Source organism: Sceloporus occidentalis, unplaced genomic scaffold (assembly GCF_023333645.1).
Source record: "Sceloporus occidentalis isolate IW3139 unplaced genomic scaffold, rSceOcc1.0.p SCAF_375, whole genome shotgun sequence".
Taxonomy (NCBI): domain Eukaryota; kingdom Metazoa; phylum Chordata; class Lepidosauria; order Squamata; family Phrynosomatidae; genus Sceloporus; species Sceloporus occidentalis.
Genome location: NW_028317355.1, coordinates 104614 through 121438, shown reverse-complemented (window position 1 = coordinate 121438; position 16825 = coordinate 104614). Strand labels below are relative to the sequence as shown.

The following is a 16825-nucleotide window of genomic DNA, read 5'->3' as shown; positions in this document are numbered from 1 at the left end:
TGGGGGGGGGGGGGTAGATGATGCAGTCCATGTTAAATAAAAAAAAAACCTTAAATCCACATCCATTTCCACCCGAGACACTAATTATGTCTCTTTTTGAATATTTCTTAAATATCTTATGCTGGACTTAAAATCTTTTTGGAAATGTGCTTTTGTGAAAGTGGATTGATTAAAAGGGAACTTACCAATAAACATAATAATAAAAATAATAAAAGTGCACAGAACTTACGATGTGTTCTTAGAATCTCAGACATTTTAAGTACATTGGGGGAAGCAAATTTCCATTGCACCCACTACTTCCTGTTTTCTTTAAAACAGGAAGTGGAATGTTTAGAATGCAGATAGGAGCGGTTGCCTTAAAACCTTCCACCAAGTACAGTATAAAAATCAGAATCCTATGTGTTTTAGACGCATATCCACCTTATAAATAAAATCTTGTGCCACCCAAATCTATTTTTTTCAAATAGGGTACTTTAATGTGACAAAACAAATACAATTAAAAGCTTTTGAACTGGCGGAGTTACAGTAGAGCAGACGTTGGGGTGGATTTATGCCTGCATCACGGGCCGGGCCTCCTTCGCATTAAGTTGCACTCCTGATCCTGAAAATCCAGTTCCGCCCTGGAAACGAGAAAGAATATCCAGCATGAGACAAGCAGAGTATTCAGCGCCTTAGGTGTGGCGCAAGTGTGCCAATGTTCTAGGTTCCTGGCATTGGGACCCAGAGGAGATGGCAATAGCATGCATTGTTCTACCCCCAATACATCATACACAGACACATGCCTTTTAGACATGAGCAGTACCCAATCATTGGTATTATGAATAATTGGGATGCTGGCTAAAACAAATTGTCGGAATGGTATTTTTTTAACGTACGTTATCTAGCCTGTGATATTTGTGTGTAGATGCAGCCAGTTAGGCAAACTCACCCTTTGCAGCACAATGATATCCTTCTCGGTCAGCTTTTCACCATTGATTGGATCAATCATGTCTTTTTTGATCAGTTTTTCTACACACTCCATCGTAACCACAGAGCCTCTGAAAAACAAAGCCATATGAGTATGTTTGTGAATTAAGATGACTATGCGGCCTTCATAAACACGTGAAAACACGTGAAAACACCCGGAAAATGTTCCATAAAAAGGGCATTTAAATATTCGCTCCAACACGGCAAGCTCGCCAGCCTCCCCGATCTAAGCTACAGCGGCGTCCAGGCAGTTCTTAAATGAACCACCAGGTGTCAGTATAGATCTCCGGAGGCATTGCCGAAAAGGCACGTCATGGAAGAAATATTGCTGTCTAGACGGTAGACAAAAGAATGACAGGTTGCGATAACATGAGGGCCTACTGATAAAATGCATACAAAGGAACAGCAAGATGGCTGGACAGAGCAAGGACACCGCACTTCCACTAGAGGGAAAGATAAAACAGAAAAAAAAAAATATATATATAGATATATAGAGATAGAGAGAGCACCCTTTTAGCCAATTTTGCCTTAAAATTAATGAATCAAAACAAATGCCAATTTTGTTAAGCACGGGCACCTGTGTAGAACTGTATGAAAAACCATGTACTGTTATCAGTTTATATATAAATACACAATCATTAATGATGATAACACGTGTATCTTTTACATTACATTTATTTATATAGTGCTCATTAAATGAATCCATCCAACTTATATGATGTGTGTAGAGATGACGGATCAGTTATTGGGAAAACTGGTACATTTCCGATGAAAACTTGAGTATTTGATGAATTAAAATTACGTGCAGAAACACGGTAGTCTTCGGCTTTAGCAGTTCTCTTTCTCTACTATAAGCGCAACACCTACAACTAACACATCGGAAATGGCTCCACTAATGGGGACAGCGATAAAAGGCTTAGAAAAACGCTTGGGGACTTACGAGGGCCTCAGCACTGCACACGGGACAGAATTGCCCAGCATGTCCCTTGTAACAGCACAAACGTATCTGTCTTGGCGGTTTATCAGACCCACGCGATCCACTTTGTCGTCGACTGGCGTGAATTTCACCGGGATGAGGTCTTTCATTTTCAGGGGCTTTCCGCTCATGGGGCAGTACACGGTCTTGTCCTGGAAAGAGTAAGCAGATGGGGTATTTAAAAGTAACTTTTTTACTTCAAAGTTCTTTTTAAAGCATTTTGGACAACGTAACCTCAAATAAGAAACCAATTGTGAAAAACCAAAATAACTAAAGTAGGCAAAACATCACCAATATATACACATATATATATATATATATATATATATATATATATATATATATATATATATATATATATATATATATACACATATATATATATATATACACACATATACATATACACACACACACAGCGGTGCAATTTTGGACTTCTGAAAGCTAGACCCAAATTTCCCGAAGGCCTGATGACCAGAGGCAATCAGGATAAAGAGCGGACATTACATTTAATGTCCCCTAGGCAGTGTTGCCACCAACAAAGTTTTTTGTATGCCATGGTGTCCTAGTATGTACATTTATCACAGTATATCAGGCTAACATCCCACCACTTGGAAAAGGGCAGAGCAAAGTAGCGCTACAGAGTATTTCACAAGAACAATATGCCCAGCAGAGGGATTCTAGCACCTAATATAAAAGAAATCACAGACTGACTCACAGGCTTTTTTATAAGGGTCGTCTTAGACTCTGGCGTCAGCGATGGAATCCAAAAGCTAGGAAGTGTCTTGTTTTTCTCATCGTTGCTCTGCTTACTGGTACCAGGCTTGTCTTCTAAACGAATATAAAAAACCTTTAACGTTAGTTCTATGTTGGCTTCAATAGACTCATGCAAAAGACGTTACATATAGCACAGGGGACTAGCTGTTATTCTACATACATTTTTACAGATGTTACTTATTACATTACATTTGTAGAGCACCAGCATACTCCATAGCGCTGTTATAATAGGGGAGAGCGAGAATTAACAACATTACAATATACAAAACCGAACGTTACATGAGCACACGTTAACAAATACTGTTAGAGATGGGGAAGAGGGTCCTTCTCTTACAATCTACTTAATAGTGCGTTAGAATGCAAAATGCTATTCACGTAGCTATGCTTGTGCAGCGCCACCAATGAAAGGTAATCCGGTACATCCTACAAGTCTGCCCGGCACTGCTGTGAGAAGCTATACATTAGCAGTCTATATTTGACTGTTCAGAAGACTGATACATGTCTTTAGGTTACCTTGTTTCTGGGTAAAGGGGTTCAGTGGTTTGCTGACAATAGACATTTCTTTATCAAGAAATACTTTCATTTTTGATTCTTTTGCGGCTTTATTTAATTCCTCTGTTTCTGCTTTTTCCTTATTCTTCTGCTTTTCATATGCCTAAGAGACAAAATATAACATCTTCAGCCTGCCAGCTTAGTGTTTCAGTGTCTGAGAAGCACAGCGACTAGATATTGGTAGGTTTTCTATGTAACTACTACTCCTGGGATGCCCGAGCAATTGTATGGGTACAGATGCAACGTGGATGAAATAGCTGCTCAATAGTCCTCAAAAGTTTGTTATTGTAAAGGTGATTATATTATACACAGCTGTACTAAGAATACGTATTGCTGCTGGACAAGAAACAAATGAAATGTACAAAATAGTATTAAAAAAAACCCAAAAACTACCTTCATCTGCCGTGCAATCTCTGTCTTTTGGTGCAAGATGCATTCCAGAATTGCTTCTTTCTCGTAAATGTATCCATCTTGGCTTGATAAAGAAACAACGAGAAAATCTAGTATGTAATCAAACATGTAGTACATACAGCATAAGGAACAGCATAAGGAACACAATAATCACACAAACAATCGCCAGAAGATTAAAATCGGCTTTTCTATTGCCCCCACACAGGGAACAGCACCCTAAGCAGACCATAGGCTTTGACTGAATGATTTAGTTCTACAAAACGTACCAGAGGTTCAGTGATTTACCGTTTAGAAACGGGTTTGAATTATGCAACAGAAACCACAGAGGTTGGCCCTTAATAATTCATATCAGACTTAGGGAGATAAAATGTTCTACCTCGCCGCTGCTTAACTTTAATAAAATGGACCAGTAATTTTCTAAAGCCGTGATCTAGGTTTCTAGCTACTTGTTACATTTTCTGCAGTGTTAAGCTACTGATGTGTTGCTGAATGAGTAACAGGTTAACTTTCATTCAGATTCATTTAAGTTTTAAAATGAAGGAGAAGTTATCTTCTCTGACAACCGCTTCTGTGTCACCGTTGGCTTGCTTCTCCTGGCTCTCCGCTGAACTATTCTGGCCTCCTCCGAGTACTTCTGCAACAGGCCGGAAATGCGAAGAAGGAAAAAGTAGAGCCACGTAGAAGTTGAGGCCCAGAAGCGGTTGTCGGAGAGGGTAGGGAGATACAGGGAGTGACCGGGGGGGGGGGGCATCTGAATTTGGTCTCAGCAGAAAAGGCAAGAAACAAACTTTGTTGTCCAGAAACAAACAATAGCATGAACAAGAACAAAAATATAATGTAACACTGCAGAAAACAGAACAAGTAGCCGTGGATGAAACAGATAGCAAAACATACGTTACAACAGGGTCTCTACAAGGCTGCAGAGACAGGCAACAGCAGTCAAAATCCTTCACGGCATCCTTGCTAAGACGCACCGTCTGTGTCCCATATCCGGAGGCAGCTGAGGGAAGAAATGAGATGAGACATTTGTGAGACGACAGCTTCCTATAAACCTATAATGTACCATAAAAAGGGATAACATTAGTCACTTTGCTATTATTGTGTATTGACATGCATGTGTGCCACGCCGTGTAATGTAGTAACAAAGGGTTGAAAAAGAAATATATTTAGACTCTGCTTATATGAATTACTAGATTTTGCAATCAAACTACAAGATAGTGAAGGAGTGCAATCCTTTGTCCAGGGCAATCATCTGCTAAACATGTACGTGTTTAATATGTCTCTGGATAAAGGCATATACGATAGCATGAAATGCATGCCAATGAAATACAACTGAACAAGACATTGCCTTTGGTGCCAAGGGTATTTACAATGGCGCCAACTTGGATCACGAATCTCCGACTGGCATTACCCACCAGAACAGACTAAACCCAATTTCAGCAGAAATCAGTTAGCGTTGCGTTTAAAATGTATAAAATGCAACGACTAATTAAAATATCTGGAAATGAAAGATTCTGAGATGAATAAATGAATTATGTCATCTCTATCTCCTACGCTCCCAATGTCAACAATCAGGACACTGACACGGGACACAAAAGCTTTGTTGTAGAAATGCACACCGGTGTCTTTCCTTTTCTCATAATAGGTATACACAGCTCCGGCAGTACAATTCTTTCCATGCCTCGTCATCTTCTTTTAAGAACCAAAATTCCCTGAACGAGACAAAGGAGCTGTAAAGAAAAACAAAAAGATAATCTGAGCATAAATTTGTTAACCACTCCGTATTTAAATTGTACAGCGCTGCAGAATATGTTGGCGCTTAATAAATAATTAATAATGATAATAATAAACAAACTCAATGTAAACGTGACTATACCTGAAATGTATAGATCTTTGGGGAGGGGACTTTTAATTGACAGTTCATACCTTGTAGCACAGTATATGCAAATTAATATATGCTAAATGCAAATTAAATGCAAAATATTTCGTTTTCTTCCCAGGATTGGCTGGGACTGATTAAAACTATATATGCTTTATGACCCAGGCAGACTGGGCATCTATATGTCCATCTCTGAGACCTAAAGCAAACCGGAATACATTATAGAAGTTTTAGTCACTCTGTGTCACTGCCAGACATGGCATTCGCTTCAGCTGCTATATTCTCTCCGGAATTAATAGAATTTACCTCATAAAAAGCTCAAGTACCAGACTAAGCACCCAAACAGCAAAATAAAACCCAAAACGTATTAAATAAAACAAAATATTGCGTTTGGCGATACTTACGGCGTTTTCCCTCTTTGTTTACGTGTGTCCGAACCCGGAAGCGGTTACTGTGCCCTGCGCGGCGCGTACTAATGACGTAGCAGCGCTTCCAGTAGAGAGCACGTGACTCACAGCGTCTTATTGTGGGTATTCTCAGTACACTGATTAGGTGGAGTGGATGTCTAAGGGTGAATTCACTGTGTTTTAGGAAATTAATGAATAATCATAATTTCATATTAAATATATATATATATATTAGTGTAAAGTAATTCAAGTTCAAAAAGTGGGCTTATCACCATAGCAACCAATTCAATGGTCATATAACCAGGAATATTTGAGTGGTTGCTATGGTAATACCACTTTTCAAATGTTGCCCCCTCCACCCAGAATCACTTCTTGTATATAACCCCCACTTAGTAATATTTATTAAGAGCAATTTTGGGGTAAAATAATATGAATATGTTAAATGATTAAACCATTTAATGACATTAGTTTCCCTTGAATTTAAATAATTAAACGTATGCTGTTAATAATACCGCACAATCTATTTAGTGGTACTGCACCCAATAAAAATTATATTAAAAATGCATAGCAAAAAAAAAAGCCAGTTAAATATATTAGTATTTTATGCTCTTTTTGCATATATACCTCCGAAGTGTCCCTGCTTAAAGGCGACAGTCCCTCTTTCCTACATAAATCGATAGATCATAAGGTCACATAGAAAGTCTCAGTATAGTTACAAAGGAGATATGTGGGGGGGGGGGGGAATGTAAAAAATTTGCGTACCGCCTTGGATATCAAAGTGTTAAAGACAACAAGCGATAAAAACGTAGTCTTTTATCATAAGGTCACATACAGCCCACATCACTTAACCACAAGCATTCCGATTCTCGGCAAACCAGTTTTTTGGTTTTTTTTGTAACACCGCGGACGTAATTATTTACCGCAAGTTTCTTTTCTGGATTTAACTAGAACGACTTTCCCTTCCTATTATTTTTTTTATAATTTTTTTGCCATCTAGTGGAAACTTCAAATATTCTCCATTATTCACACTCATTCACGCTTACCTATTCTCATTCTCGTTAATTTCACGGCCGCGTTAACACCGTCAGCGCACGTAATTAAATTAAGTGCGCAATACGCATTAAAGTGGAGATATCTAATCGAGCAATAAATGCGTCGGACTTGGATTTATGAGACTTTTTGATTTAAATTGGATTTACAGTGTGAACATCGAGCTTAAAAGAGCGAATCTTTATAATGCGATAGCAGAATTCTAAGCGACTGCAAAGAAAGGGAACGGACTTTTCTTATTTAATAATTTTGACCAAAAGGAGTACAGATCCGCTCGGGATTTTCTGTTATATGTGACGGACTGGTATGGGGTAAAGTTGACCCAAGTGTGCAGAGAGACGTCATTATTCTCATTCAATAATCAGTTAGTCTACACTCAACTTATGTTCAACTCGGTCTTACTCACCAGGAAGACCTGGCAAGGTCCTTTGGCACGCAGGCTGAATAGAAACAGATTAAGCAAAGCTCATAAAATTGTGCACCTCGCCCCGCTTATAATGATTCAGAGAAGAGGGTAATACAGCGAGGGGATTAAACATGCATGGGACAGGCATACGGCTCCTGAATCTAAGACAAGACCGAAGACTGATTAAGGTTTGAGTCTTTACAGCACGAGAAACGGGCGACTAGACGGGGGCCGGATGAGGCCGATCTGTTGTTTTAGGGGACAGCAGCCCCTCTGCCACCGAGCCTCATTGGCAACCAAAGTGGTTACCTCTCAATGCGCTGGTTACAAACAGAGATCTCCCCGACATTATAGAGACCATGACATAGCCTACATAGCATGGAGTCGCCTGGCGCCGCACGCCCTTCATAGGCGGAGTGAAAAGATGTGATGTCATATTCTGGCGCTCAGAGCAAGGACAGGAGGAGCGGACGTGGAGGTGCTGGCCTAGAGAAGCCAGAAAGAGAAACACGTCACGGAAGGTCTTCTTCACGTTCAAACATAACCACCTCCCTTCTTGCTCTAGGCCACCATGTTAAAGAAAGCACAGCTCCTTCTGCCCAATGTTACAAGCCCTGCTTTGAAAATAAGGCACCTGTATTAAAGGTAAGGAAGTGGCAGCGGGTACACCAATATGGCGGCTGTGCAGGATATACCCCCCACTATACTGGCCAAACTCATCGCCCCAGATTATTAGTTGAGTTCTGCGCAAGGTAATTGTCACCTGACCAAACTGGAAAAGAATCAAAGCACTTGATGAGCTCCCTGCGTAATGGAACGTCTACATATTAGGATTAGTGAACACCTGTGATCTACGTGTAACATGTTTAACCCCTTATCGTCCTACAGCAGAAAAGATGCCTCACGATGTCATGGACAGATGTGCCTTCGTTTTGGTGGATAGAAGAAGGAACGTTCTAAATCTCAAATGATCAGGTGATGTATACAACGGCCAGATATCCTACAGAAATGACTTTTCTTGGGTATTATAAAAAATGCCTAATCGGAATTAGAAATGTATGAAATGACAAAAACATGCATTCACAGGAAATGTGATTTAATATAATATTATTCATTATTATTATTATTATTATTATGTATCAATATTGTATAATATTATTACATACACAAAAATGTATTTTATTTCATTTGTTTCCCTCTAAAAATCCGTTTTTTTTGGCTTATATCTGAATTTCTTGATAAAATTGCATTCATATTCTTATCGAAACATTAACATTATTTTGTATGTATAAAAAGGCAATTTGGGGTGCAACGTTTGGGAATGTGGTGTTATCCCCCCATAGCGACAGACAGAACGTTCCAATAAAGAAGGAACATTTTATCGGTTGCTATGGTGACAACACCACTTACCAAGTGGTCTTTTTGTTTTATCCCTAAAAAAGTAAAAGCCTGTCTTTTTTCCATTTTCCATTTAGGAAGGAATCTCTTATTAAGAAACCGACATAGAGAAGCCGGGGATAACACAAACCGTCGGCTGCTCTCGGTCCGTTTGGCCATTTAAACGCAGCCAGCCTCTCCTTCGACAAACAATGCCCAAAATTATGCGCATGACATCACAAGAATCTGGCACAATTCCTTGTCTCTAGAATTAAATACCATTGGGGTAACGGCTCCCAGCATCCACACCGGGCTTCAATATTCCAGTAATAGAAACCCACCGCCGGTTAACCATTTCTACGTGAAAAGTGGCATCTTTTGAGCCCCCCCCCCCCCCCGATGACGTTTACATATGTATTCCCTTTTTGTTCAATGAGAATCCATTTGAAGTTGGGAAGTACAATACAATAGATTGTAAGCTCCCAAGACCAGTTCTTCTTCTTCTGTAGCAGTATGCTTTAAGGTGTATTAAAGTCATTGTCAGTTTTAAATTGTCTGTTAAATACGATGACTGCGTGGCGGCATTGTGATGTCATGTGTCCATAACAGGGGGCTTTTTAGAGTATGTGTTGATCGGATTGGACTGGGGGTTGGCCATTTTTTCGATTATATATATATTATATATTATAGGGAAATAAAGTTCACCACTTAGTGGGTGGGACATACTCTGGACACAGCTTGAGTGAAACGCGCAGGTACAGCTGAACTACAGTGTCCCTCTAGGCAGCTGCCTTTCTGCCATATGGGAGATCCAGCCCCTGATCATGAACCTTACAAATAGGATCCCCTGCCAAGACCAAGTTCATCTCCACCTTCTAATTTATCAGTGTTTATGCGGTTAAGCTGACATAGAAGAAAGACAGCATTCCTCCGGGCAAGGATGGAATGGCTCCTCAGGACCTTTACACATATCACACACATGATCCAGACACGCATTAGTCCCAGAACGTTGCTTTAGGTCATGATCTAGAACCAGAGGGTCGGACGCTTAGATGTAACGTATGGACGTTTTACTTTACTGAGAGGGTGGTGGATAAGTGGAACAGCCTCCAAGCAAAAGGGGTTTACACCGCATACGGCTCCTGAGTCTAAGACGAGACCAACGACTGATTAAGGTCTGGGTCTTCACAGCAGACCAGATGGGGCGGAATGGTTCTTATCTGCCGTCAGATTCCATGTTGCCGAGCTCTATTATTGCTTAAGCTCTTTTGATCGTCTCGAGGTCATTGTAGCTACGAAGACGTCGCAGGGAGAGTCTGCTAGGAATGTGAGATTCTCGGCAGGCACCTGCCCGGGGCCCTTTGTACAGCCATATACCTGTTTTCTCGGCGAGGCAGTCATGTGACCCGTATAGCACACCTCCCCGCGCTCTCCACGCTACCTGAGCCTGCCTGTAGGACCTCTTATCTGCAGGGCTCTGCTGATCCATGGGGGGAGGGGAGAGTCCACAGGAAAAGGAAGAGGAGTCTGGATCAGTCTCTGCTTCTGGACACACACACATTACACTCTTAAGGGACTCCCAATATTCCATCTGTCTGCAAAAAAATTATAATAATAATAAAATAAGCGCAAAGAAGACGGGACGAGAAATGGATTTACAAATAGATCTATGATTTCTCTCCTGCGCTAAAACGATAGATTTCACCTTAAATTAACTCTCTGATCCTGATTGCCCTGGGATCAGGTGGGCATGTGCTGGGAATATTCACATTTTTCCTTTTTTTTCTTTGGATCTTAAGAAATATTGTTTCCTGATCACAAAAGAAAGCTGTTGATTCTGTTTTTTTTTCCTCCTTTTAATGACAGAAGCTGGTGAGTACCCTTTATGCGTCGGTTAAAAGACTTTTTATGTTTATTTTAAATAATAATAATATTTTATTATTATTTATTATTATTTTTATTTATTTTAAAAATAGTTGTATATTTTTTTTTTTTATACCAGCAAAGTGTTAACTGTCAGATCTGGAAGTACAGATGACTCATTCCTTCCTTAAGCATTAACAACTAACCCACCCAAATCAGTAAAAATGCATTAAACGCACAAAAAAAAGAGATCCAGGGCTTCTTTAATCCCAGGATTTTATTATTCTTTAAACATATTTTACTAGTCCCTTTAATGTTTAAGGTAGCCTTGTAAAGATGTTGTTGTTTTCTTTAACCCTTTCCTAGAATGCTCATCAACATTCACTGCAGAAATGCATGCATTTAATGATCTTAGTGGGTTTTGGGTAAACTGGGTGAATTTAATCAAAAAGCCCTCCCCCCCCCAGCAAAAAAAAAAGATATTGTTTATAAATAATAATTATATTGCTGGTATTTACCTTTAAAATAAGGCTGGGTTAGGGTCTCCAGAATCAGATAGGCGAGACCAGCTGTCAACAGGTTTACCAAACCAGATTTTTTTGGAGGGGTGTCTCAGAAAAGTCTTATTTTACTTAAAGATATACAATAATTGTAAATTAACCCTTTGGGGTGCCAGGCAACCTTATTAAGCCATCTCTTTGGATTGTTTTCCTTCTGCTAAAAGGCACAGAGGACCCCAGTTCCTCATTGTACCCAAAATGTTGGCAAGCTGTCTCCTAGTTCTTCTGCTTGACATGCTGTGAAAAGCCACATGGCTCTGATACAATGTATAGAACCAAATTACAACCAAATTACAATCCAGATTTCACTTATTGCCTCTGCCCTGCTTCTCTTTTCATTGATGGTGAATCCAGAATCAGCACCTGGTTATTATTATTATTATTATTATTATCATTATTATTTTATTTATTACTTTGTGTCAGTGTGTTGATACCTGTGTTTTTATTACTCAGAATATTGTTAAAATGTATGCAGCTGATGATACAATGTATAGGATTTACCAATCTCAGGCTGAAAAGATGTAAACAAGGTGTGTGTATATATATATATATATTATATATATATATATATATATATATATATATATATATAAATTAAATGGTCCTGCTGCCACTTGTAACGGACAGTATTAAATACAACTTAGAAAGTAACCTTTTAGGTTCTGGTGGTCATACTAGTATCCAAGTTGGACCCCAAATCTCATTGTTTTACCCCAATACAGCCGACTCCTTCATACCCTTTTCTGATTTAATGATATCTGAGTGCTTTTCTTGCTGCTATATCACAGCTGGAACCCCTGCCTTGATACAGGTGACTTCATTCAGAATGTTTTAATCTCCTAAAGCGTCATGCTTTTCACAAGCGGTACTATTTGAACCGTTTCATTGCCGCCACTAGTGGATTTTTTTGTGGCAAGTTATTAAAAAAAAGTTAATATTTGATGAGGCTGGGCTCTTAAATGGTTGGCACTCCATGGGTGCCATTCTTGGCAGAACAAAAAATATGACCGGGGAAAGGAAAGTGTAGGGGATTCAGATTAAAAGATTGGACCATTCTATTGGTTGCTATGGTGATAAGACCACTTAAAATTTCGCTGAAGAATTCTTTATAAACATTCCATGGGCATTCGTGTTTTCCTGTTCCAGCTGGCTAGGGTTTTTGAGGTCTACTCAAACCCTTCTCTTCTAGTGAGCAACCTTGGGCAAACAGGCTTGTTTTCTGGGAATGCATACAATGCTTCCATTCCATGGCAAACAGTCTAAGCTCCTAGAAGACGGGGACATCAGGGGAGGAAAGAATAATTAGAGATATGATTTCACCCTGGTCCAGGGCAGGGCTGGGTAAAACAGTGGCTGTTGGCCTTAAAGTGTATGTGTAGCCGCATGTATCCATCCATCAGCCGTTACATTAAATCACTGGATCTGACTAATAATTGGCATGTGCCATCTTGTATTGGCCCACGAGGCAGTTTTTAAGATGGCACGCCCAGGCCTCTCCGCTATCTCTTTAAAAAAAAAAAAAAAAAAAAGGTCCTCATTACTTTTCTGGAACTTTCAAGAAAAAAAAAGTCCCATGAGGAACACTTCATAGTATATAGTTAAATCTGGTGATTTCTTCCTTGATTTTCCTGTGCATTACGCAGAGCCAACCTGGCCCTTCTTGAAGGACTCTGCAGGGTTGGCTTTTCATAGTCGGGACCAGACCAAGGAATAAAGTTATCCTTGGCGCAAACTGGGCACACGCTATGCTCTTATACTTCTGCAGCATGCGGCCATGAGTATCCAACCAGCAACCACACACTAAAGGGTAGGGTCTGCCATGTGAGTGGAGGACCTAGGAGGCACCATCAGACACCGGCCCACTTGCATTTGCCCTGTTTGCCCGTTGGCATTGGAGTCCTCATATTGTTAAGCCAGCCTCTTAACTTGCTTGTTTAATTAACAAACTCCATGTCTTTGTGATAACTTAATGATGGTAATAAGAAGCAAGGCCTACGGTGGAAGGTCATAGGGGCAGCTGTCCCATACGGAGAGATGCTGCAAGGATGAGAGAGATCACTTTCTCTACAATGTAATCCTCAAGATTTTGGAGGCTCATGACCACCCTTCGATTTTAGGTCTAGAAATGTATATCCCTGGATAGAATAAAAAGAAAGATGGCTGTCTTTGCCAAAGTGCTTTGGTTCTTTGTTGCAGATGAAACCAACAAGTTGAGGTTGGGTTAAAATGACTTGCTGTGTGTGAGTAACTTGTCACATCAAAAGGTTTTCACTTCATCTTTTCTTCTGAGCCAACTATTTGTCCTGATCGTGTTACGCCAATTAATCTGTTCCAGCTTCGTGACATCATGTGGACGGGATGTCTGCTATTACTTCAGGCTTTAACAGCCACCGTCGGACATATTCTTGAGCCTCGGAAACTTGCAGCACTTCGGAAACCAGAAAAGGAAGGTGGGAGGCTTTATGCAAAGCTATGATATTCACAAACTCCTCTTTGGAATAATAGTTGACCATTTCTCCAAACTTCTTTCTTCTTCTTTCTTCTTCTTTCTTCTTCTTTCTTCTCTATTACTGTAAGGATCAGGCACATGTTAACATACCAACTCCCTGTGTCAATGAAGGGGGTAAATCTAACACATCTCTATGTTTATTTCTTTTTGTGTAGAAGCAAACAATTTGAATGAGTCGTACCCACTTCATGTAGTTTGGAATCATTTATAACCAATGACCCCAAATGGTTGACCGGTGCCCTGTATTGTCCCCTTACTATTTTTTGGGAATTGTGTACTTCTTTTACGCAAATAATTAACTATTTTTTCTTGATTTTGTTCTTATAACTATTGTTTTAGTGTTCATGGATCAAGGACCAGCCAACACGTTTTTTGTCCGCAAGCTGCTATATAACAGTTGGGATTTTGAGATGTTCACGCCGGGTAATCTAGAAAGAGAGTGCAACGAAGAAGTGTGTAATTATGAAGAGGCTCGAGAGTGTTTCGAGAATGACCAGCTGACCGTGAGTACTCAATAGCTGAAAAGTGACAACACTTCTGGAAAGGGATACATAATGACCCATGTTGGAATTCACCATTCAGTAAGCAACTCTGAGCTTCCATGGTGTCTAACAAGTTGATTTAAAGCCACCCTAGAGCCATTAGATGCACTTTAATGCATATGATAGCTGTGAGGTCCCCTTTAAGTTTGTGTGGTGACCACTTGCACGGAGCGATCCTGCAGAATCCCACCCATATGTGTTTGCCCCCCTTTGCCCACCACCCAACTATCTCCCATGCAGGGATTGAGAGTCATCCTGATAAGGTCCCCACGTTTGCCCAGTAAACAGTTTAGTTACCACAAGAGGGATATTACTTAAAAGTAGGGATTATTCCACCCCGTACACCAGCTCTTTTTATGTATATTAATGTCATCAAGGCTTGTATGATATATAAACTTTATTTAATAATACATTTTTTGTTAGAAATATTTTCTAGGTTGATTTCAGACATTATGTTTCTTTATTTCTTCTTTCTCACCCAGAAAAAATTTTGGGACACGTATCCACATAATGGAAAAGGAGACGTGTCATGTAAGTTCTTGTCTTCTTGCATTACAGTTTTTCATGCATAGCTAGTGGGGTCTTATCGTTCTGGGGGCCCTACTAAACTCTGCATTTACCATAATTTCTCCCGTTTCGTCTTGGCTAGTGATGATCCTGTTGATTATTAGCTAACAAGGTGTTACCGCTTCTGTGAGATCCTGAAATTTCACTTTAATGCACATTTGGAGATCAATGGAGTCAATGGTCCCCCTTGGTAGCTACATAGCCAACATACCTACTGTATAATAACTCGAGTCATGGTAGCCAATTTTATAATCAATATCCACAACTTCCTAATCAATATTCAGAGTTCAGCGCTCGACAAATTGAGAATTTCCCACTGAAAAACTCTTCTTGAAATTAGTTTTGTTACTTTTTCTATTTAGATACAAATAGTAAGCATGATAGAGGCCACCTGAGTTGTGTTTCACTACTGAAGAATATGAGCAGCTGTGGATAGGATAAGATAACGTGCCCTAAAGTTTTATCTCTAAAGTTTTTTAGATTGTCTACTCATGTATGAGTTTTTACTCCATCTAGTGTATGTAGATAAGACTGCATGTAGAAGTCTACTTAAAGGGAGACTGACATATTTCAGACAAAAGCGTATCTGAATCCAGCACTGGAAACCATCTTTCATCCGTGTTGTTATGGTTTAGTAAATAAACACCTAAGTACAGAAACAGGACCAGTATTTCTGTTCAAAGTTTCTGAGTTTGGGGTTAGAAATGGCCGTATTATGCGTTTACGTGTTTGATTGGCAGCAGTCTGGCCAACTGCTGGCTTCCCTATAAAACTTCCATACGTGTAACATCCAAAGGCATAGAAAAAGTGAAAGAGCAGCCAATCTGAGCATTTTATTTGGTTGTGATCCCCATAATATACATTGTACAGGAAATGTATTGGTTAATGCTGGTTCTGCCGCAGGAAGTGGCCGATCTTGGCCTCCAAGTGGTTATCCTTTACATGAAATATCTCCAAAACGTGAACACTGACTAACGCACAAACCGCTATTGTTGGTTTTAATAAATAGATTTTGTGATGCCTGAGGAGGGCCGACTGTATGACTGATCACGTTGTCCGCTTCCTTTGTGCACCTCCAGCGTACTCCCCTGCAGTGGACGTGGCCGGCCTGGTAGCTGGACTTGTGGCAGGGCTTGTGATACTGGTGATGGCAGGAGCTGTAATACTGTACTGTGTAAAGTACAGAGCCAAGGAGACATCTAGAGGGAGGTAGGGAATCCATTTTGTCGAACGCGGAGCCATTTTGTGGCTGTCTCAACGTGCATTACACTTCTCTAACTGGCATATTCCATTACGTGAAAAAAGAACAGTATTGTATAATTTTATTATTACAAATAAATTGGGATTACTAAGTTTTTTTTTAACTGTTTTCTTTTTCACCATTTCATTTCTGCCATTATATCCTCCATCTAGGTGATGCTTGGCCTGTTTTCAGCCCTTGTGTATTCCGTATGTGAAGAAAACCCGGTCCCCAATGGTTGTTGCGTTTTCAATGTATCTGTTTCTTTTAGAGCCCCGGTGAATCTCACCAGTAATGTACCTCTGACCGAAGACCTACCATTGACACATCTACCAGTGGTTGAACCCAGCGCACCTGGACTTCCTTCCTACGAAGAAGCTTTAGAGGCATCCGGCACGTACGACGCTCCCCCACCGCCGTATCAGAGGTAATTGCTTTCCTGACTTGTCTACTTAGGGTAGAAGGGCAGTCATGCCGGAATGTTGACAAAGGAATCAAGACTATGGTTCCTTCAACCCTACTATGTTGTAGAGGCGGGAGTTGGGACTAGGCCAGAGCCGACCGTGAGGGCTTTTCCGGTTCATCTCTGGTGAATGCTTTCCCTGAATTAGGCTTAAGTCTACAATGCCCCATCCTGTTCGCGTATGCTGTAGGTTTTTCTTTCGTTTTGCTTGCCCATCAAGTCCCATCGAGCAGAGGGAGGACTTCTGACCCCAGTTGGTGGCAAAATACAATTTTCTTCC

General features: G+C 40.2%; 2 protein-coding genes across 5 annotated transcripts; one reads left to right on the top strand and one right to left on the bottom strand.

Annotated features, from left to right (window-relative positions):
* Window positions 1-548: 548 nt before the first annotated feature.
* On the bottom strand, window positions 549-5371 carry LOC149273446 (nitric oxide synthase-interacting protein). 4 transcript variants are annotated; one of them, XM_089506312.1, is made up of 8 exons: window positions 5302-5371; window positions 4577-4682; window positions 3665-3746; window positions 3212-3374; window positions 2661-2773; window positions 1907-2094; window positions 929-1037; window positions 549-620 (listed from the first exon to the last, which is right to left on the bottom strand). In XM_089506312.1, the coding sequence occupies exons 1-8, from the start codon at window positions 5369-5371 to the stop codon at window positions 549-551; spliced, it is 903 nt and encodes a 300-aa protein (XP_089362438.1). The 4 variants fall into 4 exon arrangements, with proteins under 4 accessions (XP_089362438.1, XP_089362440.1, XP_089362441.1 ...); XM_089506314.1 differs by having other exon boundaries at window positions 2661-2770; XM_089506315.1 differs by having other exon boundaries at window positions 3233-3374.
* An 8200-nt stretch (window positions 5372-13571) lies between these two features.
* On the top strand, window positions 13572-16513 carry LOC149273445 (transmembrane gamma-carboxyglutamic acid protein 2-like). Its single transcript, XM_089506280.1, has 5 exons — window positions 13572-13674; window positions 14073-14236; window positions 14758-14806; window positions 15922-16051; window positions 16354-16513. Exons 1-5 carry the CDS (start codon window positions 13572-13574, stop codon window positions 16511-16513), a joined length of 606 nt encoding a protein of 201 aa, XP_089362406.1.
* Window positions 16514-16825: the final 312 nt, after the last annotated feature.

Bases quoted from the DNA above. Each gene is read 5' to 3' on its own strand.
- LOC149273445 (XM_089506280.1), top strand. From the start codon at position 13,572: ATGTGGACGGGATGTCTGCTATTACTTCAGGCTTTAACAGCCACCGTC. The intron at 14,807-15,921 runs GTAAGTTCTTGT...GTGCACCTCCAG, and splicing joins TGGAAAAGGAGACGTGTCAT to CGTACTCCCCTGCAGTGGAC. The intron at 16,052-16,353 runs GTAGGGAATCCA...TGTTTCTTTTAG, and splicing joins AAGGAGACATCTAGAGGGAG to AGCCCCGGTGAATCTCACCA.
- LOC149273446 (XM_089506312.1), bottom strand. From the start codon at position 5,371: ATGACGAGGCATGGAAAGAATTGTACTGCCGGAGCTGTGTATACCTAT. The intron at 3,747-4,576 runs GTATGTTTTGCT...TTCTTTATCAAG, and splicing joins TGTAGAGACCCTGTTGTAAC to CCAAGATGGATACATTTACG. The intron at 2,774-3,211 runs GTCTTCTGAACA...ATATTCGTTTAG, and splicing joins TAACCTAAAGACATGTATCA to AAGACAAGCCTGGTACCAGT.